Source organism: Lagopus leucura, unplaced genomic scaffold (genome assembly GCF_019238085.1).
Source record: "Lagopus leucura isolate 7727_CA_CO unplaced genomic scaffold, USGS_WTPT01 Super-Scaffold_100024, whole genome shotgun sequence".
Lineage (NCBI taxonomy): Eukaryota > Metazoa > Chordata > Aves > Galliformes > Phasianidae > Lagopus > Lagopus leucura.
Genome location: NW_024962276.1, coordinates 5,595,007 through 5,618,158, shown reverse-complemented (window position 1 = coordinate 5,618,158; position 23,152 = coordinate 5,595,007). Strand labels below are relative to the sequence as shown.

Sequence of the window (23,152 nt, the reverse complement as noted above, 5' to 3'; positions counted from 1 at the left end):
CCCCCCCCCCCCCCCCCCCCCCCCCCGGCCCCTCCCCCGCCCCCCGCGCCCCCCCCCGCGCGCGGCGGGGTCCCTTATAGCAGCAGGGTGTGACAGTGAGGCCCTGTCCCGCGGGTGACATTGCTTTGTCACTTCCCCGAACACTTGAGGAAGTGACACGGCGGTGGCACTGCTGCCTCCCCATCCCGGTGGGAAGGGGGATCCCCGACGGCAAAGCGGGGCGGCACAGGGGGGTCCTCAGTCGTAACCGATCACTTCGGGGACCCCGAGAGCAACACGTGGGAGGGGGACACACGCTTTGGGGGGGGGGGGGGGAGCCCCCCCCCCCCCGGGGGCGGCGGGGCGGGGCGGGGCGGGGGGGGGGGGGGGAAGGGGGCTGGTCCTACCGGGTGCCGCCCGCCGGGCCCGCCCCACCGGTCACGTAGCTCTGCGGCATCGCAGCCCCATTTACCGCGGGGCCGGAGCTCTCAGCCCGCAGTTCCGTACCCGTCGTCACCGGTCCCGCACGGTAAGTGGGGAACCGGGAACGGGGAACCGGGATCTTGGTCCGGGGTGGATTACGGGGTGCAGCCGGGAGGGACCGACGGAAGGAGCGGCCGCCCCGACGGCGGCTGTGTGCGGTGCGATCGGTACCGCGGGGCTCCCGGGATAGGGAGAGGAATTCGGGCAGAGGGGTTCGCGGGTATGGGGGGGCTGCAGGGGACGCGGGGCACCTCCTGAGCCGGTACGATGCATGTACTGCCCGGAGGGGACCGGCCTGGGGGCAGCGCGTTGCCGTTCCCACGTTGTCCTCATCCCGGAGCATCCCCGACTTTGGGGTCTCCCACTTTCGAGATCTCCTCATCTCTGGGGTATCCGTATCCCGACGCATCCCCATCCCATCCCCGGCACCCAGCAGTCTTCCCACGCCCCAAACCCCCCAGGGGTACCCCTCTGCCTTCTTACCCCCATCCCCACTTATTCCCATGCCCCGTACCCCCTTGCCCCGCTCCGAGCCCCCCCCCCCCTCCGTTCTCCCTCAAGATGGCTGGGCTGGGGGCGGGCGAGCAGGCAGCAAAATGGCTGGGAGCTCTCCGGCATCCTCCACGAGGCGCTGCCCCGCTCGGGACTTATGCAACGTGACCCTATGGGGGAACACGTGCCCTGGGCTGGGGACTGGGGAGGGGGCGAGGGGGGATTCCGGGGGTCCTAATCCCTGTAGGGTGCGGGCTGGTGGTGCGCACGGGGGGGGGTGGGGGGGGGGGTTGGCGGTGGCGGTGCGTGACTCAGCCCTCGTCCGCCGGCAGGCAGCACCATGACGCACCAATACCCCGCGCTCACAGCCGAGCAGAAGAAGGAGCTGTCGGACATCGCGCTGCGCATCGTGGCCCCGGGGAAGGGCATTTTGGCCGCTGATGAATCCGTGGGTCAGTGAGGGGTTGAGAGCCGGAGGGGTGATGGGGGAGAAAGGGGGGGATCTGTCCTGTAGTGCTTCCCCTGTGGGTGACGGTGCTGGGTGCCCGCAGGGAGCATGGCCAAGCGCCTCAACCAGATTGGGGTGGAGAACACGGAGGAGAACCGCCGGCTGTACCGCCAGATCCTGTTCAGTGCCGACAGCAGGGTGAAGAAGTGCATCGGGGGGGTCATTTTCTTTCACGAGACCATGTACCAGAAGGCTGACGATGGCACTCCCTTCGTCCAGATGATCAAAGATAAGGGCATCGTTGTGGGCATCAAGGTGGGGGCAGAATCTGGTGGTTTGTTGGGTGCTTGGGGACGGTCGTGGGGGATCGATGTTCACCCTCCATTCATCCATCCATAGGTGGACAAAGGTGTCGTTCCGCTGGCCGGGACAGATGGGGAGACCACCACGCAGGGTAGGTGAAGCAAATGTGGGGTGAGGGTGGGAGATTTGGGGCCGTGGGGCTGACGTGCTGCTTGGCAGGTCTGGATGGGCTGTCGGAGCGCTGTGCCCAGTACAAGAAGGATGGGGCTGACTTTGCCAAGTGGCGCTGCGTGCTGAAAATCAGTGATAATACTCCCTCTGCCCTGGCCATCATGGAGAACGCCAACGTCTTGGCCCGCTATGCCAGCATCTGCCAGCAGGTATGAATCTGCCGCTGGGCACCCTGTGGAATGGATACTGACCCATGGGATGGGTATTGACTCACAGATGTTGCCCCATAGTGATGGGCACTGATGAATGTTGCTCTGTAGGGATGGATATCAACCTGTGGGTTGGGCGTTGACCTTGGGATGAGTATCACCATATGGGGCCAGGCATTGACCTGTGGGGCTGGGCATCAACACATAGGCTGGGTAATATCTCGTGGGGATGGGTATCTCCTCCTGGGGCCAAACATTGCCCCATGGAATGGATATCTTTGTTTGGGCCAGTCATCACTTGTGGGTATAGGCATCACCCCACAAGCATGAACATTGCCTGTGGGGCCAAGAATTGACACTCCCAGAATGGGCATCACCCCCAGGTCTAGGCTTTGCCTTATGTTGCTACGGGGCCAAAAATGTGCTTGCGATGCCATCTGCCTGATGTTTGCAGAACGGTATTGTGCCCATTGTGGAGCCTGAGATCCTGCCTGATGGTGACCACGACCTCAAACGGTGCCAGTATGTGACAGAGAAGGTGAGCAGTGGGGCAGGCAGGGGGATGGGGATGTGCCGTGCCATCCCATGCCACGAAACTCCATGTTGTCTGTTCCCAGGTGCTGGCAGCAGTCTACAAGGCGCTGAGCGACCACCACGTCTACCTGGAGGGGACCCTGCTGAAGCCCAACATGGTGACACCTGGGCATTCCTGCCCCACCAAGTACAGCCCTGAGGAGATTGCCATGGCCACTGTCACTGCTCTGCGCCGCACTGTGCCCCCAGCCGTGCCAGGTACTGCCCCCAGGACATGGTGGAAACCACAGGAAGGCGATTCCGTGTGGTCAGCTTGGTGCCATAATGCTGCTCTCTGCAGGTGTCACCTTCCTGTCTGGGGGCCAGAGTGAGGAGGAGGCCTCCATCAACCTCAATGCCATCAACACATGCCCTCTGGTGCGGCCGTGGGCCCTCACTTTCTCCTATGGGCGGGCACTGCAGGCATCAGCGCTCAGCGCCTGGCGTGGGCAGAGGGACAACGCCAATGCTGCCACCGAGGAGTTCGTCAAGCGTGCAGAGGTGATGGGGGATGGCCCCTGTGGGATGGGGTGCCAGTGTTTGTGCTCTATGGGGGTGGGAGGGCCAAGAATGAAGTCCTTATGGGTGGTGGGAACAGCAAGAATCAAGTCTGTGTAGACAGTGAGGGCACCAAGAATGAAGGGTGGTGGGAACACCTGTCCCTGTGAGCAGTGGGAGCACCATGAATGAATTCCCCGTGGATGGTGGGAACGTCAAGTCCAAAGTCCCTACAGGTGATGGAGAAGACATGTCCCTGTGGGTGACAGTGGAGATTGAGGGCTGTGTATTTGCAGAAGGATCAGGACACCAAGGGCCGTATCCCTGTGGTTGGTGAACGCTGATGCCTTTGGGGTGGGGGACACCTGGAGGTGGTGGAGGGCACTGAGGACCATGTCTATGGGGTGCTGGGGCTGTGCCCCACAGCCTGATGCTTTCTCTTCCCACAGGTGAACGGTCTGGCAGCACTGGGCAAGTATGAGGGCAGCGGGGACGACTCGGGGGCCGCCGGGCAGTCCCTCTACGTGGCCAACCACGCATACTGAGCCTCCAGTGGGCCCTGCTGGCCCCCGCCCCGGACCCCCCTGCCACTGCTCACACCACCCCGCTTCCACCCCAGCCACCCAGGGGAGGGGAAGGTGGCCCCAAAAGGATGAGGGGGAGGCCTGGGTCCCCCCAGAGGGAAAAGGGGACTCTGGCCAGGCCAGGGTGGGGAGGGCCCGGCCGTTTGGAGGGCAGGAGGGGAGGCCTGGGGGTGCCCCTGCCCCAGCCGTAGCTTCGCAGTCCCGGTCAACGTCGCCCTCGGGACGCTCATGTCGTGTTCTCGTGTGCACCCCGTGTACCAAAATAGCCTAACAGCGAATAATAAACGGTAGAGACAGCGCTGCTGTGCCTGGCTCCTTGCTCCCACCCACGCGATGAGCTGCGTCCGGCCTCAGCCCGCCGTGGGGCTGCTTGGGGGTGGGGGAGGAGCGCTGCTTCCTCGTTCCTTCGTTTCACAAACGCGTGGGCACCGCCTGACCCTCTGCGGCACCCGTAGAGACCGAGTCCCGCCCGCAGAGCTCTGATTGGCTACGCCGCCAGCATAGTTGAGCCGCCTCTCCTGTAGATTTACTCCTATTGGCCGCGCCTTGCGCCGGGAGTTTTTAAATGGCTGAGCTGGACATAAGCCCCGCCCTCTCAGTGGGACGGGAAGAGAAGATGGCGGCGGCGGCGGCGGCAGCGGCTGATGAAGCAGGTACCGGCGGCGCCGCGCCTCGGGCCGGGTTCGCCGCGGCCGGGCCGGGGCAGAGCGAGGTCCGGAGCCTTACCTGGGTGTCCCCGCAGAGCGCTCCCGGGGCCGCCGCGCCGCGCTGTCCTTCGCCGCCATCGCTGTGCTGCTGGGGCTGCCGCTGTGGTGGAAGACGACGGAGACGTACCGCGCCGCGCTGCCCTACGGAGACATCGCGGCTCTGGGCCGGCTGCCGGTGAGCGGCGGGGGCTGCGGGCGGGTGGGCGGGCCGGAGATGGGCCGTGACACGCGCCGTGACACGCCGTGCTCTTACAGTTCCAGGTGGCCGTGAGCGTCTCCGTGGTTTTCCTGCCGGGCTCGGTGCCCGCGGATCTGCCCCGGCGGCTGCCGTACGGGGACGTGCGGGAGGAGCGGGTGCCCGTCAGCTGTAAGAGCCCCGCGGTCTGCCCCGCCAGCCCTCCGCGTTGCGCCTGGGAGGCGCTGAGGGCTGCGTTCGGGTTTTCATCCCGGGTTTGTCTTTTCCCTCGCTGGCAGCACGATCCGATGTCACATCTCGCATCGAGACGGCCTATCGCGGCACCGCGGCGCGGGAGGAGGCGGCGCTGGGAGCAGCCACGGTGCGAGGTATGGGAGTGAGGGGTCACAGCAGGCACCGCTGTACTTCTGTGTTCTTTTCCCTCCTGGAAGGGCTGCACGTGGGCACTCTGCAGCCCGACTTCAGCCCTAGAGGAGCAGCTCTGCTTTCCGAGGCTGGCTTAGTCCAAAGCTTGGCTTTGCTGCCTGTGGGATGGGGAGCTGATTGAAAATCCTAGCTCTGCTGATGGATCTGTCTTCCTCAGAGGCTGATGCTGCTCTGCATGCACTGCAGGACTCTCCACCAGGCTCTCTGACTGTGTATGTGGTTCCTGAAACCTCCTCTCTCCTGCCTCAGGTAGGGAGGCAACCTGCAGTGCCATCCTCTGTGGAATGTTACGGCTGTGGGGCAGGCTGTCCTGGAGGAAACCCACAGTTCTTATGTTCCCTGTTCTACCAGAATGCAGCCTGGGGTTCAGTGATGTAAAGGGTCTTGCTGTAAAACCCTTAGTAAGAAATGGGACCGTTAGGAGCAGGGAGGAACGTGGGATTTTGTCCCTTGAAGGTACCCTATGGGGACACATTCCTCCTCAGGTTGTCACGGGTGGCACCAGGCTCTTTGGTGTGTTGGCAGAGCTGTCTCTGCTCCCAGTCCTCACTACTGCCCCTTCCCCAGGGTGTCAACATCTACGTGGGGAAGCATCGCAGCGCCGTGGTGAGGGCTGGGCAGGGCCTGGCCACACTCCATGCCCGCCTCCAGCAGCTCATGCAGGTGATGTCTTTCACGGCCAGCTCCATCACTGCTGCCCTCTCAGACCGTGTTCCTGATGGTCAGCTCGGCCCTGACGCCTGGCGGCACTTGAAATCCAGCCTGGGTATGGATTTGCACCCCAGTTTCCTTTTCTTGTCCTCCAGAAGGCCAGCTGCATTTTGGAGCGAGGCTGTTCCTACTCTACCTGTAGCAACCCTGAATGTCGTCTGGGATAATGGCCCCCAGAATCTTCCCTTTGCTCTTGTCTGTTGCTTGGGGACAGGACCTGCACTGTGATCCATATGTGCTGGGGCACTGGAGTGCGACCCCACATCAGGGAGAGCCTGGGAGAAAGGGTGTCAGGTCCTGTGGCTCTGGGGAGCTCTCTTGTAGCCACTTGCCCAGTCTTGGTGTCACCAGGTGGTGGCTGTGCTGGTGCCTCACACTCTGGGTGCTTGGCAGGGTACGAAATCACCTTCAGCCTGCTCAACCCTGACCCCAAGTCGCATGATGTGGACTGGGACATCGAGGGTGCTGTGAACCGCTATGTGCAGCCCGTCCTGGACAAGCTGAACCTCGTGGCCAACTTCTCTGTTGACTCACAGGTGAGGGCAGGGAGAGGTTATGGGGAGAAGCCAGCCCTGGTCCTGCCACGTGCCCTGGGATGTTCTTCTCTGCCAGCAACATCTGTGTCGTGTCCCTGCAGATCTTGTACTACGCTGTTCTTGGAGTAACTCCACGCTTTGACAAGGAGTCCTCCAGCTTCATCCTGAGTGCACACAGCCTCCCACATGTCATCAACCCTGTGGAGGCTCGGCTGGGTGAGCGCTGCTCCTGACTCCACTCTGGTGGGATCAGGCTCTGCTGAGGTGGGGACAGCTGTGCCTACACCTGTGCCCCTTCCCTTCCTACAGCACCTTTTTACCCCACATGATTGCGCTGGGGTTGCCTGAGACCTGCTGAGCTGAGTGCTCTGTTTGAGGCTTGCAGCTTAAGGAAGAGCAAGGCTGTGCTGTCTTTGTGTGGACCAGGGGAAGTTCTTTGACTCAGTTCTGCTTTAGGTTCCAGCGCTGCCTCCCTCTACCCTGTGCTGAACTTCTTGCTGTATGTGCCAGAGCGCTCCCACTCCCCACTCTACATTCATGACAAGGATGGAGCCCCAGTGGCCACCAATGCCTTCCACAGCCCCCGCTGGGGTGGCATCATGGTATGGGGCTGTGATGTTAGCAGTGCTAAACCTCCCCATAAGGCTCTGGCTGTGCCTTACTGACACACTCTCCTGCAGATTTACAATGTTGAAGTCCCTGCTTCCCCCCAGACCTCTCTCCCACTGCACGTGGATGTGGACATGTTGAGAGTGATGGAGGTTTTCCTGGCCCAGCTCCGGTGAGGACTCGCTTTTCCCTCCCCAGGCCCACATGTGCATTGATGGGGTCAGAGCCCCATGACTCCATGTTGGAGCCCACCAGCTCGGCCCCTCTGTGGGCTCTGGGAGGCTGAGGGTGAATTTCTGTGGCTTTTGGGGTGCTGACCACCAACCAACACCGCTCCCTGGTCAGGAGTGTTGTTGTGTGTCCTGATGTGTGTGAGGCTTATCCTGCCCCACACTCAGGAAGCTGCTGGGTGTGAGCTGAGCCCTGCTGGGACTCAGTGCACCAGAGAGGGGGAAGAGCAAGGAGCACATGCGTTGTGCATCCTGATGCAGGCTGGGACCTTCCCATCTGTTCCCAGGTTACTATTTGGGATTTCTCGGGAGGAGCTGCCCCCTGAGTTCCTGGTGGAAAGCCCAGGGAATGAAGGACTGGCCGACTGGGAGCTGGACCGCCTGCTGTGGGCCCATACACTGGAGAATATTGCCACTGTGTCCACCACCTTGACCTCGCTGGCACAGCTGCTAGACCAGATCAGTAACATCGTCATCAAAGATGATGTCGCCTCAGAGGTAGGGCTGGGATGGGACACCCTGACGTGGGGGGTAGAGGGGGCCAGGAGCTGCTGGCCCTGTACAGAGCATTGGGGCACTGCCCAGGAGCAAGGCCCCTTAGCTTTGCTTCTCTGGTTGAGAACTGACTGCTGTGGTGTTGCTGTGCAGGTATACCGAGCGGTGGCTGCAGCACAGGATGCCGTGGCAGAGCTGGCTGAGGGCCATCTGCACTCAGCTTTCCAGGCCAGCAAGGAAGCTGTCACCTCCTCGGAACGGGCATTCTTCGACCCTTCTCTTCTCCATCTTCTCTACTTCCCGGATGACCAGAAATTTGCCATCTACATCCCCCTCTTCCTGCCCATGGCTGTCCCCATCCTCCTGTCCCTGGCTAAGATGCTCCGGGAGGCCAGGCAGAACAAGAAGGAACCCACCAAGATGGACTGAGCCCATGGAAGGTGCCCTGCCTTAGGACTGGGACCCCACGGAATGCATTGCATCATGGTGCAGGCAGGCACCCTGAACTGCATTGGCTCAGGCCCAGACTGGGGGTGTGTTCCAGAGTGGGAAGAAGCTGCTTTCAGGGGTGAGAGATGCTCACAGTCAGAGTCTTGCACCTTCCACTCAGAACTGCTGCTTGCACTCCTCTTACTGAGACTTGAGGGAAGGGAGGGAGACCTGCATGTGCCCCACAGCCCTGCGCTGTGCTCATGTGTAAATAAAGAACCCCCCTGCCCCATCTGCCCTGTTGTGCAGGGGGCTGGATGGCAGGGCGGGGGCCGTGCGAATCTCTCCTGCTCCCCGGGTTTTGTCCACCTCGAGTCCTGTCTTAAAGGTACGTAGCCTGCAGCACTTAGTGGGGAAGGGGGTTGTGGGGTTCAGCTGTTGGTAGGTGGTTATTAATGGGGTCGGTGAGCACTGGGTTTGGGTCTTATTACTGAGGTCGAGCTTTTCCCTTGGGCACGTTAACCTAAAAGCTCTCAAGTTGGGGGGAACCCCTTTGGGGTCGTACAGGTGAAAAAGAAACGCGTTCAGCCTGATGCTGTCGGGGTGCAAAGCGGGGATCAGGGAGCGATGCCGGGCGGTGCTGCCGGCTGGGCTGTGCCGTGCCGGGGGGCGGTCCGTGCAGGGGGCGGTGCTGCCCCTCCCGGTGCGGCGGGGCCGGCGGCAGCGCTTAGCGGGGCCGATCACACCGGAGGAGGAGGAGGAGGAGGAGGCGGAGGGGCCATGAAGGTGAAGAAGAGCGGCGGGGCCGGGGGAGCGGCAGCGAGGACCGAGGAGGAGCTGGGTCGGAAAGCGCTCATCGGGCCCGACGACGTGCTGGGGCTGCAGCGGGTCACCAGCGGTACGGGGCCGGGGGGGCGCCGCGTTTGTATGGGGTGAAGGATGGGGCAGTGCTTTGGGTGCGAGGGGAGACCCGGCTTAGAGGGTGAGGGGTGGGGGTGACCGGCGGGGATGCTCACGTTGCGGAGTGGGACCCTCCCCTCCCCCCCAAGCAGGGTCAGAGGTGGGATGCTGCTCATTGTGCCCGTCCTATGGGTGGGCCAGGCTGAACCCCCAGCTGCGGGAGAGGGGGGAGCTGGAGGGGCTCAGATGGGGTCACAGATCCAATGGGGAGGAGTGTTATGACCGTCCTGCAGCCTTCCTGTTTGTTTGGTTTCCCCTTTCTCACCCCCGTAGGGCTGCTGTGGTCTTGAGAGCATCCTATGGGGCTAAAGGGGCTGCTGTGCTTGTGTGGCAGCAGCTCTGTTGGACCTGTTGGGATTGCAGCGTGCTGAGCTGGGAGATGGCACATGCACCAGGCCAGCCTGGCTGTGGAGTGTCCTCCTGCTCCCTGAAAGGCCTTTTTGCATCCTGTGTGTTTTGTCTCGCTGCAGGGGAGGAAGGGGCAGTGATGGGTGGCTGTGCTTGGAGCAGGATCAGGGCTGCAGCCAGAGCTGTGCCACGAGAAGCCCCAGAAAGAAAGGATGTGGCTGTGGGTATCGGGGCATGCAGGCGGCCTTGAGGACTGAGCAGCACGGGTTGGGTGGAGGGAAGGAGGGGAGGAAGCCCTGCAGGGAGTGCTGGTCCAGGGGGGTCTGCTGTGTCTGTTTCCCTGCTGAGATGCTGTGCTGGGCTGTGACTCACTGCCCAGGCCCAGAAATCAGAGCAGCAGGCACTGGAGCGTGCTGGCAGCGCGCTTGGAAGAGCAGCAGTTGGATGGTGAGTCCCAGCCATGGCTGCACTCAGTGCTTTGCTTGCTGGGAGCCCACATGGCTCTGCATGCAGCTGTGCCCTCTCGGGGGGCTGCAGGCACGTGTCCCCCCCCTGCCACTGGGGTGTGCAGACCTCACGTGGCTTCAACTCTGGGCACCCTGGCCTTGATGCTGCTGTTTGCTTTTGGTAAGCACCCATGTTTTCAGGAAGGCTGAGCTGATCACTCCACAGGGAGAGCAGTTCTGCTGCCATGGGGCAGCGCTCGCATGCATTTCCTATCCATCTTTCCTGCTCTCCATAAAGTGTCTTACTCTGCTTCTGCTCAAGTGTATGGCGGAGGTGTGAAGTTGTGATCCAATAGGACCTGCATGCATTGGGGATGTGGCCAAGTTCACACCATCTCTGATGCGTAGATCCCTGTAGGTTTGTATGGAAGCCCAGGTACAACTCCTTCCTCATTCTTTCTCCTCACAGCTTGGTGTGTACAGTATGCAGCCTTGGTGCCTGTAGTTAGGGCAGTATCTGGGGTGTGGCTTGTTATGCCTGGAATTGGGAAGGAGGATATGAGGTGGAGAGCATGGCGAGTGCTGCTTGGACCAGGAGAAAGATCAGCACATAGTTCCCCCTGTCTGTGTTTTAACATCAGGAGAATAAGAGGAGCTGGCGAGGACTTTGTGGTGTCATGGTCATGTATGGCTTTTAAAGGGTATTACACCAGTCAGAAACTAGTGGATGGAGAAGTATGTGGTTAAAATTTCTTCTCTCCCACTCCTCTTCCATTTTTTCCTTCTTAGGAAAGCTCTCTTCTTCAAACTACTTGAATTAACTCTTTCCATTGCAAATCTTAGTGCCTATGCCACCAAGTCATCCCAACTCATGACCACGGCCACTTGTATCCTGCTGACCCCAGTTTTGACGCCCAGATCCAGGTGTTCCAACTCACGTGAAGCTGATGGTTGGGCAGGAATTGCAGCACTATCCTGGTGCCGTGGCCATCCCTCACAGTTCCAGATAACTCATTTTTATCCCAACTTCTAGGCCAGTACTGCAGCAGCTCGCACTGTTGAACTCATTCTGCTGCTCGTGGCTCTGCTCCTGATGCCTTTCTAATAAGCTTAAAGGGGGAGCGTGCAAGCTGTCCTGCATATCAGTGCTGTGTCCTTGCAGTGTCACATCCTCCATCACTTCTGGGCACGCTAGGGTCAAACTGATGGACCCAGGGTGCTGCTCTGGTGTGTCTGGGTCTTTTGGAGGGCTGGGTTTAGGCGTAAAGCAGAGGGACCCGTTTTCTTTGCAATTAGCAGGATTCGTTACTTGCTCATCCAACTGCGGTTACAAAAAGAGGAAAACCTTGTGACGTGATTAACTTGGGATTAGCAAAGGAGCAGGGCAGAGCTCAGTTCAAATTGCAATTAATTACTGCAGCAGCAGGAGGATCAGAGTGGTGTGTCTGCAGTTATTGGGGAGTGCATCTGCCAACGTTGTCCTGCGTTGTGGGGCAGGGAGAGGAGCTGAGCACTGTCCCTGTTGCCTTCGACCAGGCTGAATGTTTGCTAGGTCACGCTGTGCTGCTCCCACGTTGCCTGCAGGCGAGGTTAATTCCAGCACAGCTTTGATTTCTTTGTCTGGCTTTGGGATGGGAGCCATGGGGTGGTCAGCAGGAGGATGGCATCGCGGCGTTTGCCATCCCCCTATTGCCACGTGACGATGCCAGTTGTCAAACTGATGCATAACCAAGGGCAAGCTTCAGGCTGAGAGCACCGTGCATAGCACAGCTCTGGGCAACTGCACAGATTGTCTGTGCTGCTGGGATAAGGCTTATCTTCAGTTTTATATTCCAAGTTTTGTTCTGAGGGCATCTTTGACGCTAGCAAACTGAGAGGTTGGATAAATGATTGATGACATACTTGGAAACACTTACAAAACAAAGCCTAAAAATAAGGAAGGCGTGCTTAATCATTTCTGAAAGTAATCTCTTCTGTGAGCTGTCATTTGGGATCTCTCAGAGGCAGCAGCTTTAGCCAGCCTGGCTGAGGGGCCCAGTGGTCAGGGCAGGCACCTGGTGGGTGCGCTGCATTCCAGCTGAGCTGTGTTATCGTGAAGCAATGCGTGCAGATCAATCTTCAGAGCTGTTCCTGAAGCCACGACTTTCCCTTCCTTCCCTGTTTAATTGAGACCACTCACTGCATCAGGAGCCTTGATTACTGGGGGTGTTGGTGGGGGGGGTGTTAATGAATCACTGTCTGGGGCTGTGATGTGTGGAAGTGTTTTGATAGGCAGATTTCCTGCAGCAGAGCCATATTGCAGAGCTGTGTCGAGCTGCTGTCACCGTGACTTCTTCCCTCAGCAGCACAACAGACGCTGCTACAAACCTTTTCAAGGCATGGTGACGGCTCCCAGCTTGAAGTGCTGTGCTGAGGAAGGGCTTTGTTAGCACTCTCACACTGCAAGATGGGCTGTGAGATCTCCAGGGGAGCGCACATGGGGTACGGGTAGCACCAGGGCTGAGCTGAGCAGGTTTGTCCCTTTTGCCAAGGCCTTAGGGTTGCGAAGGGAATGGAAAGCTGTGGGATTTGAACTGGTGAGGCAGAGGGCAGGAAGGTGGTTGAGTTCTTTCCTTAATGGAAACATGCCCTGCCTTCCCCTCGAGGTCCTGCACTCTGTCCTGCGTCACCGCTCCGAGTCTTGGCTGGGCTGGTGCTATTTTTTGCTCGCTTCCTCCTGAGTCTCTTCAATCTGATAATCTCCTAATCTCCAGCTCCCAGCAATTCCTCTGCAGTCGTCTCTGCTTTATACCTGGCTTGCACCTTGGGAGTGGTCTTTAAAATAGTCACTGACCTTGATGGCTAATGCATGTTAAGAAATAGGTCCGGATGGCAGCTGGAATCTTCTCATTCCCTAAATTCTTGTCATTGCAATGGGGAGAGGCGATCCTACTGCAGGCTGCTGTCGCTGTGTCTGTTTCTCGTACAGCATCCTCTCAATTTACATTCCTTTTCACCACCAGATTTTGAGTTCCTTCTTCCCCTTGGGAGTAACACCCAATTTCATCCACTAAATAGCCTACTTGGTAAGGACAAGCATTTGCAGATCTTTGGGCTTGATACAGAGCCCACCATGTCCACTGAACATGGCCCTCAGTGCCACATCCCCGTGGTTTCTGAACACTTCCATGGATGACAACTCCTCCACCTCCTTGGGCAGCATTGTCAATGCATCACTGCTCTTTGGAGTGTAAATAGTTCTTAATATCTGACCTGATGCTCTCCTGGTGCAACTTAAGGCCATCTTGTTCTATTTCTCCTGAGACAGTCATAAACGTGAATAACTTTGGGTTTGGAGTTCATGAATGAACATGAATAAAGTTGGGTCTGGATATAGCAACCACTGTACTTTAGGAGGAAAGGGTCCTGTGTTGTGATTTGTTTTTGTAGTACTTCCCCTGGGTATTGCAGACTAAGAGACAATCTGCTGGGTTTCCTAAGATGTTCGTGTGTCCATTCCTTCATTGCTTGTTCATCAGTGGTGCATCAAGTGAGGGCTTGTTCAGGAAGGCACTGTCATTATTGGGTTCACGGCAGGGAAACAATGCTACCTGCTTTGGAGGAAGTGAAAGAAGCAAGAACCAAAAACTCCCTTTCTTGTAATGATCCACTTCATCTACTGGAGCTTTGGGGAGCCGTGGGGATGTGGCACTGAGGGCTGTGGTCAGTGGGCGCAGTGGGGTGGGTTGGATTTGGGGATCTGAGAGCTCTTTTCCACCCTGAATGACTCCATGATTCCTTTCTCCAGACGCCATCTGATTAGATAGGGGTGCACCTATCAAAATAAATCAAGGTTTTTGAATATTTTCTATCGGCGAAACTAGTGCAGGGGTGCAGGCAGTGATGGGCAGGAGCCCGGTGGGGATTCTGCTTGGGATTTTCTCCCTTCCGCTGGTTCTGATTTGCTCTCCTCTCCTGTGGATGAGTCATGGACACTGTTTCTGTAGCAACACTGCTGCCAAGGAGGGGGATAAAGCTGTTGCCATGGTGCTGGATGGGCAGGAATTCTGCAGGAGGAAAGCACTTAATAATTAACTTGCAGACAGACGCAGCTCCAGACTTGCCTTTGTGCTCTGGGGAAGGTGCCCTGGGCTCCCTGCTTCCCAGCACAGGGAAAGGCTTCAACGCCATTTTCAGTGCCGAGGGATGATGAGTCCTTGCGTGGGATGAGTGTTGGCAGAGGGAAGAGGCCGTGCTTTGTCTGGAGAGAGGGGAGATGGCGTGGGGAGGGGGATCCTGCTGCAGTCAGTGCAGTCGGCTTAGTGCCCCGTAAAGCTGCTTAGTGCTCACATTCTGCCAGAGGGCAGTTTTTAAAAAGGCAAAGCCTCTTACCCTGAGCAGGCAAGGATTTGGTGCAGGTGCTGACTGCTCTCAATGCCCTTAAGGAGAAATGGATCCAGAAGCAACTGGCACGAAGTTGGGGAAAGGTGGCGACCTCTGAGTGCTGGGCAGCGTGAGCAGCGGTGCTGGCTCTGCCTTCGTAGGCACAAAGCCTTCATGTCAGTGTGCTTTCTTCTGCAGATTACCTATGCACCCCAGAGGAAAACGTTTACAAAATAGACTTCACCAGGTTTAAAATCCGGGACATGGAATCGGGCACAGTGTTGTTTGAAATCACCAAGCCAGCAGCATCAGGTGGGTTGTGCACGCACAGGATTGCCTTTGTGAAAGAATCATTATTAACACCTGCTTCCTTTGGCCTGTTCTCACCCCTTTTACTCAACATGTCCCCTCAAACAGGAGAAACTTTCACCTGCAGGAGGGCTGGATTCCCAACCTGCAGCAGAAACACTGTTCAGGTATTCCTCTGCACCAATACAGCGGGCAGAATTAATTGCTCCTGTATTATGACCTCCATCTGTGATGAGAAAGGACAGATGGATGTTGTAAATAGAAGCAAAGGAGGAGGAGGTCAGCGTGTGTTGGCTGCTCATGAGCCCGTCAGCTCATGTATGACTGTGCAGATGATGTCCTTGTATTTAATAACCCTTATTTCTTGAGCCCATGTACCAATGTCTAGAGCCAATGCAGAATCTCCTGTGTCCTATGGCAAAGAATCTCCCTGCTTAACATCGTGCTGTGGTTAACGCCGCTTTTGCTTTGGACCTACTGCATACTAACTTTGTTAAGTATCTTCTATTTAACAGTGAACAGATCATTTCTAAAGCTCCCAATCTGTAACCGCTTTCAAAAACCAGACTTTCACCTTTCCTCAACAAGGAAAATCAGGATTAGAATCTCTGATAGATAGTTCATAGTATTTTGTGCGTCCTTCATTTTGGTGGCAGAGCCTCAAACGTTCATCTGGGAATCTTTTTTGCTCGGAATATATGTTTTCTTAGTGAAAATACACAGTCATGCTCATGCAGGCTCTACACAGAGGGCTCTTTGTCTGCTCGCTGTTCTGCCAGAGGGACCTTCAGTTCTTTTTTTTTGTTCAGGGGAACCAATTTCCAACTCTGCCAACTCAACGAGGTTGGCCCCAGGGTGCAGAAAGAGAGCGCAGCTTTGCCACCGAGGCAGAGGAATAAACCACCAGCTTCCACAGTGGGATTGTTAGGAAGGAATGCTGTCCCAATGCAGTCTTTGCACTTTTGCAGAGCGTGAACACAATGACAAGAAGGACATTGACCCCAACGCGGGGCGCTTTGTGCGCTACCAGTTCACCCCAGCTTTCCTTCGCCTGCGCCAGGTGGGGGCCACGTAAGTAACAGCTCCTCGTGCTGCTTTTCCTACTGGGATGTGTAAAAAGTGGCTCTTTGCTCGTCGATCCCACCAGGAAGTTGAGTTGATTTAATAGGGACCGTTTGTTGCGATGGGGATCTCCCAACATCTTTGCTGGATCCTTTGTTTCCTCCATCACTTTAGCCTATATACAATCACAGAATCATTCAGGTTGGAAAAGAACTCTCAGATTCCCACCCCACCATGTCCGCTGACCACAGCCCTCAGTGCCACATCCCCACGGTTCCTGAACACCTCCATGGATGGATGGTGCCCCCCCATCTCCCTTTGCAGCTGTGCCTTCAGCACTGCTCTTTGGAGAAGAATTTTTCCCTAATATCCCAATTATTGCTTTCTGTCCCACCCCCAGGAGCAGGCTGGTGGGCTTCTGTGTCTTTACTAGGTATTTTAGAGGGATATGCGTCACTACATGGTAGCTGTTTGTTATCTGCTTTTCTTTACATTCACTGAGGTTTAAATTCAATCTAATTAAGAGCGTATGCCCACTGCTAATATGGCATTAAGTCCACAGTACTCTACTGACCATTGGTTAGAGCTCCTAGTATAAACCTATTTTATTCAGGTGTTTAGAAGTTGGTCTGCAGTGTGAGAGTTCTGTCAGCTCCAAATGTGTGTTTCTCAAGGACTGATGTGTGTTACTCCTGCTCTATGTTGAAATTCAGCACGTCATATGTAACCAACACCTACCTTTCCCTAAGAGGTCATGCCTTGTGGCAAAGAGAAACTTATATACAGTGCTGGTTCTAACTTCTCCCCCTTTATAAAGCAGAAAAGGACCAAAAGGGGTCTATTTGTACATATGCTTTTTTAATACCCATCAGAAGAATTAAATAAGCTTGAATGGCAAGCCAGTGCAATAAGGAACTTCTAGTGATTGACATAGGGGTGCTTGAAACCCTTACTTGAGCAGAAAGCTCATTTCTCTCTCATTCTTCCTTTCCAGGGTGGAATTCACAGTAGGGGACAAACCCATCAATAACTTCCGCATGATTGAGAGGCATTACTTCCGCGATCAGCTGCTGAAGAGTTTTGACTTTGAGTTTGGGTTCTGCATCCCCAGCAGTAAGAACACGTGTGAGCACATCTATGAATTCCCACAGCTCTCGGAGGATCTCAGTAAGTTCAGTTACTGTGATGTTATCTCATGTGTTTTAGTGTGGGCATCAGAATTAAATCTCTGTAACCTTATGCTCTTTATAACCTCTCATCTTGTATGTCAGTAACCTTGTCCTCATACTGCAGCCTGTGGAAATGATTGACTGCTGCTTGCTTATTGTCACACCACAAGAGTGTTCTGAGGATAAGTAGAGCCCTTAGATGTTGTATGGTGCCTCAACATGTCTGGGTTATGAGTTCCTTAAAAGAGCCTTCAAACAAAGTCTACAGGAAAGCCAGCGCAGCCTGTTGTCTCAGCAGGGCTTCTGTTTAACACAGTTGATTTTTCTTTTCCCCCTGCAGTTCGAGAGATGATCCTCCATCCATACGAGACACAGTCGGACAGTTTCTACTTCGTAGATAACAAGCTGGTGATGCACAACAAGGCAGATTATTCATACAGTGGAGGACCTTGAGAGCGGGATGGACAGCCAACCTGGGCTGGCCTTTGCTTTCCAATTGAAGTCATCAGGGACACCAACACCTTCGGTTCAGTTGCCTACAACGTCAGCTGGACACGGATCCACAAACCAAGGACTCTGCCACAGTAGGAGTTTCATGACCAAACTGGCCAGCCTCATCTCTTTGAGCAGACCCAGATCTTCAGAGCTCTGAGCGGTTCTACGCAAACTGTGGATGCCACTTCCCTATGTTCTTCAGGTGTCTGCTTTGAACATGGCCTTGTGGGGCCTGTGGGATTTTGCAGATCTGTCTACTTCCCTCACGTATCCTTTGGGACCCGCTGGTTTCAGAAAAAGCAATTTGAGAAATGCAATGTGAGTGGATGGATGCGAGCGCAGAGTTTTGGTTGCTCGGCTCTTGTTGTGAATGCTTCAAAAGCACGGCCAGTTTTAACCTGTACATCCAGCTGAAAACCTTACAGAATCAAGTTTCATCTTTTGGATTGTTGCTCTAAATAAGCATCTCATCCCTTTGTTTTGCTCCTTCTGTATAATGGCTTTGAAATCTTGGCAGCAATGAAACATGCCGTGAAGACCGCTAGTTTCATCAGGTACTGTGCTGCATTTCAGATGGAAGAACATAGTGTTGGGTGTCTACAAGCCCTCTAAACATCCTCCATTAATTTCAGTTTCTGCAAACTGAATCCAGAATAGTCTGGCCAAAAAAAAACAAACAAAAAAGAAAAGGATTTTAGCTTTATTTAACACTTTTACATAGCTACCATTCAGCTTGTCCGTGCTACGTGTCATACGTGTCTATTTCTTTAATCTGTGCTCAACACTAAGACAAGGGCTTCAGCAATGCTCGTTAGAGCAACACTAATTTGTCCAAGGCAGTCAGAAAGTGTGGAATGTCTAATCTCTCATTTGTATCTGAATTTGAAGTGTGCTATGTCAGCGTTTTCCCTTTGTTTTGCACTGGGTATGAATACAGGTGAAGCAGCAGCTCTAATAATGTCAGGCTTTAAGCCTTCTCTGTAAGAAGTTTAAGAACAACCTTGCACAAGTTTCTCAGGATGCACTTCTTAGGAAGGTAATAGTGCAATGAAGTAGCAGTGTCAATAGCATAGTGCATGCAAAACCAAACCTGAGAAGGTTGTGCAGGGTCAAAGCTTCCCTCCTTCATTTTTCCCAATTGCCTGTTGTCATGAAACCCTTACTCTAAAGATCAGTGATAGTTTAAAAGAGGAAAAAAAGGCAGTTGCAGTCTGTAGATATTCCTATAAATACTTGATGTCTCCATGTCTGTTCCTGTGAGTTGAAGTGGAATGTTCAATGTTAGCCTCAGATTCGTGTGATTGTACTAATTTTTATAAAACACCATTTCCAGTCGTGATGAACCTCTCCTTGGTCGCAGCTGAAGTCAAACAGGAGAACTACGAGTGGTTGCAGATGGGATGTAAGAGCAGGGAGGCTGCGTGCTGTTACTGGGAGATGGCTGTCAGCTGTGGGGACGTTTTGTAGCATCACAGAACCGTTCAGGTTGGAAAGGAGCTCTCAGATCCCCAAGTCCAACCCCAACCCACCCCACCATGCCCACATCCTCCAGTGCCACATCCCCATGGTTCTCCAGCACCTCCAGGGGTGGGGACTCCATCACTTGAAGGATTCCATTTTCTAAAGAAAATACAATGATTTTGGGTTACAGCTTTTTTTTTTTTTTAAGGTTGATTGTTAAGAAAGTGTGTAGAAACCACTGTTCTGACACGGCTGCTATCAATCAGTAATTCTTATCACGATGAGATTTGTATTTATTGCTGCTTTTTGTTGGTAATGTATAAAACTCAACATCTTGGCTACGGCTGTTTGAGGGTTGCAAAGCGTTTCCTCCGTATTTGTATTACGCTTTGAGCTACGGATCAGCAAGTTTTATAGCACAGTAATGATTAAAGTTGAGAACAGTTCCAAAAGTCTATGTCCTCCCCACCCTTTTTTCCCTTCATCTTTATATTCAGTGACATCGTGCAGATTTGAGCGTTGGTTTTGTTTCGACTCTGGAGTGAGCGAATTGAAGACAGAAGAGCGTCTGTGAGTGGCACCCTGTGCAGTTGTAGGTGTTGCTTATTTGTTTTAATCACTCCTATCTCTCAGCACTTTCCTGCTGTTCATCATAATCACTTCTAGTGATGGTGCTTGGCCAGAATTGCCAGTCTTACCTTCCAAACAGCTCTGTTGTCTTCGTGTATTCCTTTATTTTGGTGCAGACTCTCATCAGTCTTGGGTTATCCAACCGAGCATCTTTGTACGTTGACCAATGTGCAAAGCGTTGTTTGCCGAGCTCTCTGAGTCGTGTTCTGGTCCCTTTTAATGCTGCCTCCCTTTATAGGAGTTCAAAAACGGAAGTAATTTCATGAAAAGAATAATGCTGTAATCAGCTCAGTAGGTCCCTACAAGAAAAGAACATGAAGTTGCATTTTTCCCCGTAGTTCCCAACAGTTCTGTTGAATGGACTTCCTGACATCCCGCATCAGGTGGTTCAACACAAGAGGACAAACTATCCGTGCTGCTCTCTGTCCCCAGGTCTGCTTGCTGTTCTGCTAATTGAGATTGGATGGCTCGTAATTTCAGGCTAATAGAAAATTCAGTGTGAGTCACATGGGAGATGTTTTACTACATGTGTTTTGTTTTCTAATGATAGGAGTGCTTTAAACCTGGAGAAAAGTGTGGGGCGTTTTCAATAACATCAATTCCAACCTATTGAACTTTCAGAGCAAGGTCTGTTCCCTTTTCATTTCTTTCTATTTTTATTTTTTTTTTTTGAAGCCTCCACAATTTCCTACAAATAAATTCCTATTCCTAAGCCAATGGAAACAACAGGACTTTCCTGTGGGATATGCAATGGAGGTCCTTTTGTGTTTCCCATTGCCACGGTTACCATTATGGCTCCGTTTCCCATGCAAACATGTTTGCATTTATTTAAAATCTCCACTCACACTATTTACAAACATGGAAAATATTGACCAGGAGGGAGTTTCCTTTATGCTGCTGCACAACCAGATGGAAATCTACGCTGTTGACTTGGGATGCGCTGCTTTTGCCCACGAGCAGCACCAGAATGATGATTTTATTTTTCTCATTTTCAAAATGATTTTAATTATTTAGCGCTGTTTGAATGAACCAGAGTGGAAAATTCTGGCTTTCTGAATGAAAAAAAAACAAACAAGCCACATCAAAATCCAACCTAGATTATGTTAGCAGTGAGTCGTTGCCTCTCGCCATGTGACGTCGACTAGATGTGTACTGGTAGTGAATTAACCTGAGGTGAAGAAGTGGGTGCTAATAGTGTCCTTTTTAAAAAACAATAGGGAAGTTATATCCCAAACTTTCTTATTTTATTTGAAATTCACTTAAATGTCAGAGTTTGCAAGGAAGAACAGTGGTAAAACGTTTGTGGTTCCCTGCATGGTCCAATAATCCACAAACTTCAAAGGGAGAAATAGAATGATTTATTTTCAAGAACACACCAAGAATAGTTTAAATTTCAGGAGTTTTGTTCTCCTGTCATTGAGCAAAGCCTAAATTATTACCATCTATGTATATATATGGTGAAGATGTCCTTTATATCGTGACGTTTCTGAATTAACTCCCCCTGATGGGGATTTATCCCATTCTTAATGCAGAAAGTCTTTTCAGTTTTGGAAACTGTGTAATGGCCAACAAATGAAGAGCCATCAGAACTGTGTGTGTTGTGACGGTCATGAGATGGGTTTACATGCATTGACTGGGTCAATGGACCCAGTCCATTGACTCTGGGGTAAGAAAAGCAGGGAGGGGGACAAGGACAGGAAAAATGTTGATGGCAGCTGATTGGAGCCCAAAGTTTTGGTGGTGTTGCAGATGTAAATGCTTTTTCTCTGGCGTTTTGGAGTGGGCAAGGCATTGGAAGTGGTGGATGGTCCTTGAGGTCCCTTCCATCCATCCCATGGTTATGCCAGCAGCCCTTTTTTCTATGCCCAGCACAGGTGTGATGACTATGGAGCACTGTTTATACAAATGTTCCCCTCCATGAAATCTCGTTGGCTGTTCATCTCATTTTCTAAGCACGGAACTGTATCAGAAGAATGTGATGCTCACTTAATCTGATATCACAGCCTGACTGAGGGTGGAATTGTGTGTCTGTATCTGTTCTGTAGTAACTGCCTGCCTAGAATCACTGTGTTAATGCCCACTGTGCTTTCTGCTCGCACCCCAATGCTACACTGAGGAACCCTGTTTGAATGTGACATTGACTATTTCTTTTTTTGCATAGAGTCAGGATTGTCTGTATTAAAATGTATTTATATAAAAAAATTATATATATCTATATATTTTTTGTGGAAGGAGAGTAGGATTCTAATTATTATGCCATTGAGAAAACATTAGGAGCATTTTTATCCAGTTCATTTATAATTCTTTGTACCTTCTGGGGCAGTGAGGAACCGGTTGGAAACGAAGGTAAAAAAGGAACATTGGCAATGATTCCACTGTTGTGGCTTTGGTTTCCATCTGCTTGACTTGTTTGCGGATGGATAAAGGGGGAGAACAAAGATTGAGGCCACAATTCAGTCTTCCTGTAGGAGGAGAGAACTGCGATCTAACCTACGCAAGGACGGGGCAGGGATGGACACTTGCTGACTTGAATATTGGCAGTTTAGACATAAATGTGCATCTAGGCAATATGCTTCAATTTCTTTCATGACCGAAGGAAAATGGTTCAACGTGTCGCTCTCCTTAGCAAGTGTTTCCTCTCCTGTAACATCCAAAATGTAAAAAAAAAATAAATTTAAAATGAAATAAACTATTGATCTTAGAGATGGAGGTGCTTGTCCATTCTTTAATGCTGTATCTTTGATAGTGTGTGTGTTATTTAACGATAGACTTTTACATTAGAGCATGGAAAGTACATTTTCATTGCTTTTCCTCAATGTTTCAATGCCATTTTTGCCCCAGTGGATGCAACCACCTTCACTTTCAGGTGATGACAGTGCACGTGTAGAAGCTCTTCTGTGGCCTGTAGCTACGTAAGGAGGACAATTAATTCAGGTTTGAAATGGGGTTCAGCCTTCTGATGGGTGAGAATCTTTCGGGGCATAATTACAGTGAATTATTCTCCAAGCTCGCTAACAAAACTCCTGCAGATGGCGGCTTTGCAGCTGGTTGTGCTTTGGAAAACTCTGCCAGCTGCTCTATGGAGAAATGACTGTAGGAGCTGGTGCGACATCGTGATTCGTGTCTCTGCCACGGTGACCAAAGGCAAAACATCTGAAGTGAAGCAGAGCCAGCGGAGGTCGTTCCATCTTCATTTCTTGGAGCTGTGTGACGTACCTGCGTTGAACCCTGCAGTGTTGAACCTGCTGGGCACAGGTTGGTGGTGGGGTTACTGCTCAGCAGTGGTGGGGATGCACTCCAACTTTGATTTCAAGTGGAGATGTTGGTTGCCCCTCAGGTTTCTTACACTATCAGCTTCATGGCACATTGTGCGTGCTCACACCGTGCTGTAATTCTTCTGCCATTATTCAAGGGGTTCATCTTCCTGCGACTTAATGAAGCTGGCGCATGAAAGTAATGCGTAGCAAGAAATAAAAGCAGGCAGGGAAGTTGTGATACATGAAATACATAATGATATTTATGTTATGAACGTCAATATATCATGGAGGATACGAGTTCCAAACATCTTTGGTTTTCCTTCTCCTGCTGAAGGACAGAATGAATTAGAAGAGGGAACTAGCAAACAGGATAAGGTAGCACCTTCGTAGTTCAGCTATAGCGAGTCAGGCGATGGTTCCAGATCAAGAATTAGTGGAGTTTTGCTACGTGCTATAAATCAGGTTTGAAACAATACTACAGAAATGTACTTTGCAGCTGAAAAAATAGATGCATGGGGTTCCTGGGGCTGTCCAGCAGGCGACACTTGCAGGAAATCTAAGTACAAGTGTCACC

General features: G+C 52.9%; 3 protein-coding genes across 4 annotated transcripts; all 3 read left to right on the top strand.

Annotated features, from left to right (window-relative positions):
* The first annotated feature begins 402 nt into the window (after window positions 1-402).
* Window positions 403-4,038, top strand: ALDOC (aldolase, fructose-bisphosphate C). The gene is made up of 9 exons (XM_042879754.1): window positions 403-508; window positions 1,287-1,406; window positions 1,506-1,717; window positions 1,802-1,856; window positions 1,925-2,085; window positions 2,540-2,623; window positions 2,703-2,877; window positions 2,960-3,159; window positions 3,606-4,038. Exons 2-9 carry the CDS (start codon window positions 1,295-1,297, stop codon window positions 3,699-3,701), a joined length of 1,095 nt encoding a protein of 364 aa, XP_042735688.1. The 5' UTR covers window positions 403-508; window positions 1,287-1,294; the 3' UTR covers window positions 3,702-4,038.
* Window positions 4,039-4,290: 252 nt separating this feature from the next.
* Window positions 4,291-8,080, top strand: PIGS (phosphatidylinositol glycan anchor biosynthesis class S). Its single transcript, XM_042879993.1, has 12 exons — window positions 4,291-4,393; window positions 4,483-4,622; window positions 4,703-4,814; window positions 4,922-5,011; window positions 5,227-5,318; window positions 5,637-5,835; window positions 6,174-6,316; window positions 6,418-6,532; window positions 6,773-6,918; window positions 6,997-7,097; window positions 7,443-7,653; window positions 7,804-8,080. Exons 1-12 carry the CDS (start codon window positions 4,306-4,308, stop codon window positions 8,077-8,079), a joined length of 1,713 nt encoding a protein of 570 aa, XP_042735927.1. The 5' UTR covers window positions 4,291-4,305; the 3' UTR covers window position 8,080.
* Window positions 8,081-8,121: 41 nt separating this feature from the next.
* Window positions 8,122-22,005, top strand: UNC119 (unc-119 lipid binding chaperone). 2 transcript variants are annotated; one of them, XM_042879994.1, is made up of 5 exons: window positions 8,122-8,467; window positions 14,394-14,507; window positions 15,473-15,575; window positions 16,561-16,733; window positions 17,076-22,005. In XM_042879994.1, exons 1-5 carry the CDS (start codon window positions 8,122-8,124, stop codon window positions 17,186-17,188), a joined length of 849 nt encoding a protein of 282 aa, XP_042735928.1. In that variant the 3' UTR covers window positions 17,189-22,005. The 2 variants fall into 2 exon arrangements, with proteins under 2 accessions (XP_042735928.1, XP_042735929.1); XM_042879995.1 differs by lacking the exon at window positions 8,122-8,467 and adding an exon at window positions 8,860-8,977.
* Window positions 22,006-23,152: the final 1,147 nt, after the last annotated feature.

Coding starts and splice junctions, on each gene's coding strand:
- ALDOC (XM_042879754.1), top strand. CDS start 1,295: ATGACGCACCAATACCCCGCGCTCACAGCCGAGCAGAAGAAGGAGCTG. Junction 1,407..1,505: donor GGCCGCTGATGAATCCGTGG/GTCAGTGAGGGG, acceptor GGGTGCCCGCAG/GGAGCATGGCCAAGCGCCTC. Junction 1,718..1,801: donor GCATCGTTGTGGGCATCAAG/GTGGGGGCAGAA, acceptor ATCCATCCATAG/GTGGACAAAGGTGTCGTTCC.
- PIGS (XM_042879993.1), top strand. CDS start 4,306: ATGGCTGAGCTGGACATAAGCCCCGCCCTCTCAGTGGGACGGGAAGAG. Junction 4,623..4,702: donor CGGCTCTGGGCCGGCTGCCG/GTGAGCGGCGGG, acceptor GTGCTCTTACAG/TTCCAGGTGGCCGTGAGCGT. Junction 6,533..6,772: donor CCCTGTGGAGGCTCGGCTGG/GTGAGCGCTGCT, acceptor GTTCTGCTTTAG/GTTCCAGCGCTGCCTCCCTC.
- UNC119 (XM_042879994.1), top strand. CDS start 8,122: ATGCATTGCATCATGGTGCAGGCAGGCACCCTGAACTGCATTGGCTCA. Junction 15,576..16,560: donor CTGCGCCAGGTGGGGGCCAC/GTAAGTAACAGC, acceptor CTTCCTTTCCAG/GGTGGAATTCACAGTAGGGG. Junction 16,734..17,075: donor ACAGCTCTCGGAGGATCTCA/GTAAGTTCAGTT, acceptor TTCCCCCTGCAG/TTCGAGAGATGATCCTCCAT.